Below are 7,513 nucleotides of genomic sequence, written 5' to 3' on the forward strand. Positions count from 1 at the left end.
GGGGGCGGCCGGGCGGCTCGCTGCGGGCCCCGCCGGGCCGGAGGGCAGCGGGGAGAACGCGGGGGGCGCGGGCAGGGCCCGGCACGGCCCCGGGGTCACCCCCAGCTGCCGGCCGGGGCCGTGCGGGAGGGTCCCTCACTAGTCCCTCACAGGGGCGCTGAGCTCGGGTGGCCGCCCGGCGCTGGCCTTTCCGAGGAATTCGCCGGTTAACAGCTGAAATGAGTCAGCTCCGCGCCGCGTGCGGGGCCTTCGCTGAGCCCACGCCAGACGCCACCAGCGCCTGTGCCGTGGCTGCGCGTGCTACCTGTGTGTGCTGCTCGGCCGCCGCGGAACCTGCGGTGGTTCCGAGTGACTTGGGGAAAAAGGAAACAACAGCAAGAAAGCTGCATTCTCCTCCAGTGAAGGAGAACACTGCAAACGTGAATTTTGCTGCGTTTCTGGCAGTTAGCTGTGCAAGGGTAGCAAAGTAGAATGGAGCGTGTGCACATATGCACGTATCGGTACGTGTGTGGGTGGTTATACCTCAGTTCATACCTATATGTTTATACACACACGGGTACATATGTGTGTCTATGTCTGTATTTATGTGTGCGGCCCAGCCCGGCGGCTCCCCCTGCCCGACTGTTGAGGTGAGAGGAGAGGAGAAGGCCAAAGGGTGCCTTGAACACGGAACAGGAACGCTGATACGGGAAACTGGGGTGTTGTAATGGCTGCGTGGTCAGACAGGGGTTTAATGTGCCCTGATCCCTGGAAATCAAAACCAAACCTCATTAGAGAAAAAGGTTCAGGCTTCAGCAGTCGGTGCCCGGAGTGGGAGCACCTGGCAGGAGCAGTGGCTGTGCGTGGAAGATTCTGGGCCATGCAGGTCTTATCCCCTGGTCTTTGCTTCACTTCAGGCATGAGGAAAGAGAGAAGTATCTTCTGTGCTTTTAATTTGTGACTCATTTCTTGGCTATGTGTGAGCTAAATGTTGGGTTGAATTGTCTGACTTTTCTCAGCTTATTATCTGCCTGCTTGCCTAGAAGTTATGTCCAAAGAAAGCTGCTTCCTTCTTGGCTCCTGGTGTGCAGCCAGGGACTTCCAGGAGTTCGGTACTTTGGGAGTCCGTAAGGCCTCAACATAATGCGTTTTCTGCGTGGACTGATTTTTAACATGGATAATATTAACTGACTCTTACTTGTGCGACCAAGTGATTGTTTCTGAAGGTTTATCACTGCTGATAACCCTGAAGATTTTACATCTTTTGTGTGTGTCCAGTTTCCCATGTATTTCCATAGTTGATACTATTTTTTTGAGTAATTGCCTGTATTTGTCATGTCTTACAGAAGAGCTGTATGTCTCTGAACGAGAGGGCAGTGATTCCACCGGCGATGGGACACAGAAGAAACCATTCAAAACTGTCTTAAAGGTAACTACAGAGAACATGCACTGTTCTGAAGAGTGTGAGCTGCTTTAGGCCAAGTGGTTGGCCATGTATTTCTAAGTGTAAATTTTATAGCTGTTGTTGCAGCTCCGACCAAAATGTCAGAAGCAGGTTGCCTGCTCAGTCCCTTTAGTTCACCTGCGGTGTTGTTGATTCTGTTTTTTTTCCCTCCCGCTTTTAAGGCTCTGATGACAGCAGGAAAGGAACCATTTCCTACTATTTACGTGGATTCGCAAAAGGAAAATGAGGTGCTGTAACACCTTCCAACAGAAATTATTTTAATACTCCTTTGTGCGAAGGGACACGAATGTAATCTTCTGTCTTCTGCTCTCTCCTTGGTTTGGTTTAGAGATGGGCCATTATTTCAAAGTCACAGATGAAAAACGTCAAAAAACTGTGGCACAGGGAACAAATGAAGAATGAGGCTAAGGAGAAGAAAGAGGTAGGTTGGAGATGGTGCCAAGCTGGAGGAAGCATGCCTCGTTTCTTTTCCAAAAATACTAAGCAGTGTTGGTGTTGTTTCCTGTGCCCCATACACCTCTAGTTTGTTCTTCACCTGTATCATATGTTTTACATTCGTTACTTACAGCTTGTCTTTGTTTAGGTTAGGACAAGCAATGACTGAAACTGTGAGGTTGAATGATGGCAATCTATTGCCTTTAGACTTTGGGGAAAAATGAGAAATGCTTCTGTGCATTGTTTCTCATTCTTGTCTTAAATCGGGGCAGGCCAAGCCCAGCGGGGTAACAACAAGGCTTTTTATAATGTCTCTGTCTGTAAGTGTACATTATAGTCCCCGGTAATTATAAAGAGTTAATTATAAGTATTATAATACTTATTTTTTCCCCTAAACCAGGCAGAAGATCTCTTGAGAAGAGAGAAGAACCTGGAGGAAGCTAAGAAAGTTGTTATCAAGAATGATCCCAGCCTTCCAGAGCCAGAATGTGTGAGTAAGATCCAGCATGTTGTCTGCACAAAGGCTGTGTCTCTGCGTTGTGGTTCTGACAGCTGTTGAAGGCCACCGTCCAGTGGCTGTCACTAAATGTATTTGTGTTTTCCTGGTTATCTGTATACTCAAGAAAGACTGGAGTCTATATATTAGTGCTCTTGGTGGGTATCTAAACCTTCTCAGTTCATGCATCAGACTTTGTCAGTGTTTGCTGGCAGATACCATATGGAAACCATTTGGAAAAGTTTGTGAGTTTGGTTTGGTTGTTGTAGTGGTGGAGGATGAAGATACCTTGCTGGTTAGAGGACGTAATCTAAGCCACTGACACACGTATAGCAGTTCTTACGTGGCTGTCTGTAGAGTCCTGCTGGATTGGGTGATTTGGTGCAGTCCTTAACTGAGTAAGCAGATGTGTGGTGCAGAAGAAGGTGTCTGAGGCATTCCTTTCTAACTTTTCTTTTGAAATATCCAGTGCAACTGGATAAAATGCTCTTACTGAACAGCTGTTTGTTATTGATGGCTGTGTATATATCCTGAGTGCAATTTCATGAGATGGGAGGAGCTATTTTGGGGAAGGAAATGTCAAATACACTTGTACCCGAAGTAATTGTGTGGAAAACACGATCTAAATGGTGAGTTATATTCCTATTTTTGATTGGTTTTATTCCCCTTTTTACAGGTGAAGATCGGTGCTCTGGAGGCTTATAGAGGCAAGAGAGTAAAGATTTTTGGCTGGATTCACAGGTTACGTAGGCAAGGTAAGCCACGAGCACTTAAAGCTTATTGAACCTATGCGGGGAGATGGAACAAACCGAGTAGCTGTCAACATTTGGACAATGAATGAGTCAGACAGCATCTAGTCTTAAATTTTTAGTTCATCACTTAGATTTGGTGTGTCACACTGATCAGTACAACACTAACAAATTCTGTACAATGTATGAGGGTGTAGACATTTCTTAGTCAAAAACTTTTGGGATGTTTGATTTGAAGGCCAATCGTACAGAATTTCTTCAAAAGACTTGTTTCTTACACCAGTCCTAGAGACTGAGGAGCCAGCTAGCATCTGCTCATAGCGAAATCAGTGAGTGAGAACTTTCTTTAAAGTTTCATAAGGTAACATAACAAGCAGTTCAACAAGTATTACTTGCCTTCAAACTGACTGGTATTCGAGTTAGAATCATAGAATACCTGAGGTGGAAGAGACCCACAAGGATCATCGGGTCCAGCTCCTAGGTCCCCAAAGGACCACCCAAAAAAATAAAAAGCGGGGGGGGGAGTTGTCCAAATGCTTCTTGAACTCTGGTTAACAAGGTGGCGTTTACTGGGGAGTGACAGGCTTACACAAAACTTCTAGTAAAAGTCTGAAAACCGCAGGCTGCTTTCTGTGTTCTTCTGCTCAACAACTCTGGAAGCGTATGGCAAAGCTGAGACTGACTTCACAGAGAGCACTTGTTCAGATTATCACTGAAGGACTTGACCAACCAGTTACGGATTTGGATATCATGAGCATTTTATAGAAAATCAATGTTTTAATCAGATGCTTTTGTGGAGATGTGGGTGGAGATGATGTCACTTTATCCGCTTCAGGCATAAAGTGGGCTGTGCGTTCTGCATTGCTGTTAAGTGGACCTGTGGTGTGGTCCCCCCTGGACCAGAGCCTGCCTGAGGTCATGGTGTGGCAGTGCAATCCCAGCTGTGCTGAGGTCGGAGCAAGCAGTGCTCTTATGTTTCTATGACTGAGCTAATGCTTCAGTGTTTTCTCGGAACATCTTTGCATTTTTGTTTTGTTTTTTTTTTCTTTAATGGAAAGATGTGATCATGGTCCTTCATTATTAATCTGCACATCAGGGGGTAATGTTTCTTGGGGGTGGGTCTGTTCAAATGGAGCAGGTGATTACGTCTGAGTCTGCATTTTTGTTCTCTTTTTTAACCAGGAAAAAATTTGATGTTCATTGTTTTGAGAGATGGCACGGGTTTTCTTCAGTGTGTCCTTTCGGATGAACTGGTAAGTTGTGATGATTTAATTCTGTTCCCTCTTTAAATAAATGAGGTGTTCGTACTCCGTCTGTCTTTTATGTAAACTACAGGAAATACCCCAAATCTACTGATTATGTTGTATTTTTTGTCAAATTCTGTCTCCTGACACTACAGTTCTCTGTCAGTGTGACCTCTAGTTATCTTGTCTGTATCTTCAATAGAACGTAGATAGGAAAATTAAAAATTACCATAACTGTGTCTCTTTCTCTTTCTCTCTGTAGTGTCAGTGTTACAACGGGCTAATCCTCTCCACGGAGAGCAGTGTTGCGGTGTATGGTACGCTGAGCCTTGTTCCTGAAGGCAAGCAGGTAGGGCAGCTGGGTAGTGCTGTGTGTTTCGGTCCTCCTTTTCAACAGTTCATCATTTTTCTGATGAGAGGAAAAGGCAGAGGTGGAAATAATTATTCAATGACTTCAGAGGGAAATTGATTTAGGAAAAAGAAAAAACATCCCAAGGTTGCTGCTGTCACCCACATTTTGTTGTGTGCCATGTGAACTGCATTTAACTTTCGCCTGAAACAATTTTCCACTGATATGTCACTCAGATACTTCCTAGAATATAACACTGGAAAACTATATTAAATAAATAGTTTTATTTTCCTTACCAAGGGTAATGAACGAGGTATGCAGTGGGAGTTGGTTCTTCCTATGGATTGTCACTCTGTCTGGTCTATCGAGGATGCTGACTCCAGGAAGATGAGAAATATATCTGAACAAAATCGCATTGTGATGTTCTGTTGCTCCAAACGATGTTTCTGAGATGTATTAGACAATACCTGAGCAAAGTAGTCCCCTCACTGTGGCTGCCGGCAGGGTGTAAAATAAGGTCGAAGTGTTAACCTTTTGTGGAGCTTTGTAGAGAATTGAGTTCGCTTTTAAGCAGTATGCTGTTAGCCATTACCAGCATGTTTTGCTAACGAAACTTGGATAAGCTTAATGGTTCTGGTTTTCCCTGTTACTCGGGTCCTGTCCCCAAGAGATCTTCCAACGGTTACAGAGCCGAGCTCAGTTAAACACGAGTCCATTGCCCGGCGTGTTTGCCTGTCAGAGATCAGCATCATTTCCTGTTCTTCACAGCTTGTACTACTGTGAAGTCTGAAAACAAGTGCAGGTAAACAGGGATCGAACACTGCTTTTAAACGGCTTTCATGCAGTTTGGTAACTAAATTACTCATTGGTACGTGACTGCTCGGAATGTTTTGTGCACTGAAAGCACTTTGGTTTTGTGTCTCATCACAGCAACAGAATGCTTTTAGTGCACAAAATCGTCAGATTTGTTAAAATCTGTGAATTAGACCTTGTAAGTCGGCATTTATACCCTGGGAATGCGGTGAACGGAAAAAGGACAGGAGCCTGCCGTGACCCACACGGGGGAGCTCCTGAGGCCGGCAGGCAGGCAGGCAGGACGGAGCCCTGGCCCGAGCCTTGCTTACCGCAGCAAGCAGCAGAGGGGACCTGGCCAGCACGAACCTGCTGTTTCTGTGTCGTGGTGAAATGCTGCCTGCTGGAAAGATGGCTCAGGCGTCTCTGACAGACGAACTCACAAGTACCTGTAGTGAGCTAGGTCTTCCTCTGGCATAATCTAAGTGACTTCTTCAAAGTTTGCCACCAGAATGGAAGGGGAATGTGGCACAAGCAGTAGGAAGAACAAAGTCCATTGAATGTCACACTGCAGTCTTGCCCAAGTGTGTTTATGAACATCTCCAAAGAAAGATGACACAGTCAGTGAGGTCCCTTCTCTCTTTGTGACCTTTGTGAAGAATTTTTTTCGTATAGCCAACTGAAATCTCTTTTTCCGGCAACTTAAGACGTTTGTCCTTTTGCTTCATTTCTTCTATAACCACCCATGAAATAACTGAAAGTAGCAAGTAGTTTCCTTCTGTTTAGCTTTCTGTTCTTCCAGCTGAATAAACGCAGCTGTCTCTGATACGTTACACTTTGGCAGAACGCATCTGGAAGCCTCTCATTATTTGACAATAGAATTCAGTCCCATTCACATCGCGTTTGACAGACTTGTGGTGGGTTGCAAACGGCATTTTCAAGGCTGGTATGACTGGGTTACAGGGCAGTTACTGATCATACTGCAATTAGAAGGATTTTAATATCTTTTGTTTAAACTAGATTGACATCTCTGCCACGGTGCCAGATGATGACATCCAGGGAGTGGAAAGCAGACTTCTGAGAGTTTTGTTTCATTTTACATTGGCAGGCTCCAGGAGGCCACGAGCTGAACTGCGATTACTGGGAGCTTATAGGTCTGGCCCCAGCAGGAGGGGCTGACAATCTCCTCAATGAGGATTCGGAGGTTGATGTGCAACTTAACAACAGGCACATGATGATTCGAGGCGAGAATATGTCCAAAATCTTCAAGGTGCGCTCCATGGTAGTACAGGCCTTCAGGGATCACTTCTTTGCCAATGGATATTATGAAGTAAGTATATTTGCCCTTGTTGGTAAATGACTACTTTAATTTCCTTACTTCAAGGCTGTCTTTTTCCAGGAAAACCTGTACAGACTTTCTGATTGACTTGAAGTGTTGGGGGGAAAAAAAAAACTGTTTCTTAGGAAAATATTGTGTGATCACTTCCATAGATGTAGATCTCAGTCGTATAGACATTTCTGAGGTAAGCGTTACAGCATGATTCACAAACAGCCTGCATACCTCCTTTCAGGGTGCTGAAGGATATCAGAAAGAAGGACTTGTAGCCATAGGTACCAGAGTTTTGTAGATGGTATTCTGGAATAGTGTGCCTTAGATCGCGGCTATAACACGTTGTCATCATTGTCCTTAATTCTCCACTCAAGTAATGACTTGTTCTTTAACAGGTCACGCCACCAACTTTAGTCCAGACGCAGGTGGAAGGAGGTTCAACCCTATTCAAGCTGGATTACTTTGGAGAAGAGGCATACCTAACACAATCATCCCAGCTCTATCTGGAGACCTGCATTCCAGCATTAGGAGATGTTTTCTGTGTTGCTCAGTCATACAGAGCTGAGCAATCCAGGACACGCAGACACTTGGCAGAGTATGGAGAGAGTATACTTCTCTATTGTTTATGTATACTTCTCTATTGTTTATGTATACTTCTCTATTGTTTATGTATA

The 7,513-nt window shown here is 44.8% G+C and overlaps 1 protein-coding gene across 1 annotated transcript in view; it reads left to right on the top strand.

The window, feature by feature from the left end:
* Nucleotides 1-7,513, top strand: part of NARS1 (asparaginyl-tRNA synthetase 1) — a 13,173-nt gene that overhangs the window by 626 nt on the left and 5,034 nt on the right. Inside the window, exons 2-10 of the mRNA XM_035310271.1 lie at nt 1,326-1,408; nt 1,606-1,671; nt 1,773-1,865; nt 2,280-2,369; nt 3,052-3,130; nt 4,307-4,377; nt 4,631-4,717; nt 6,618-6,839; nt 7,235-7,434. Of these exons, the coding sequence (XP_035166162.1) occupies nt 1,326-1,408; nt 1,606-1,671; nt 1,773-1,865; nt 2,280-2,369; nt 3,052-3,130; nt 4,307-4,377; nt 4,631-4,717; nt 6,618-6,839; nt 7,235-7,434 (991 nt within the window). The remainder of the gene's footprint in view (nt 1-1,325; nt 1,409-1,605; nt 1,672-1,772; nt 1,866-2,279; nt 2,370-3,051; nt 3,131-4,306; nt 4,378-4,630; nt 4,718-6,617; nt 6,840-7,234; nt 7,435-7,513) is intronic.

Source organism: Oxyura jamaicensis, chromosome Z, assembly GCF_011077185.1.
Source record: "Oxyura jamaicensis isolate SHBP4307 breed ruddy duck chromosome Z, BPBGC_Ojam_1.0, whole genome shotgun sequence".
Lineage (NCBI taxonomy): Eukaryota > Metazoa > Chordata > Aves > Anseriformes > Anatidae > Oxyura > Oxyura jamaicensis.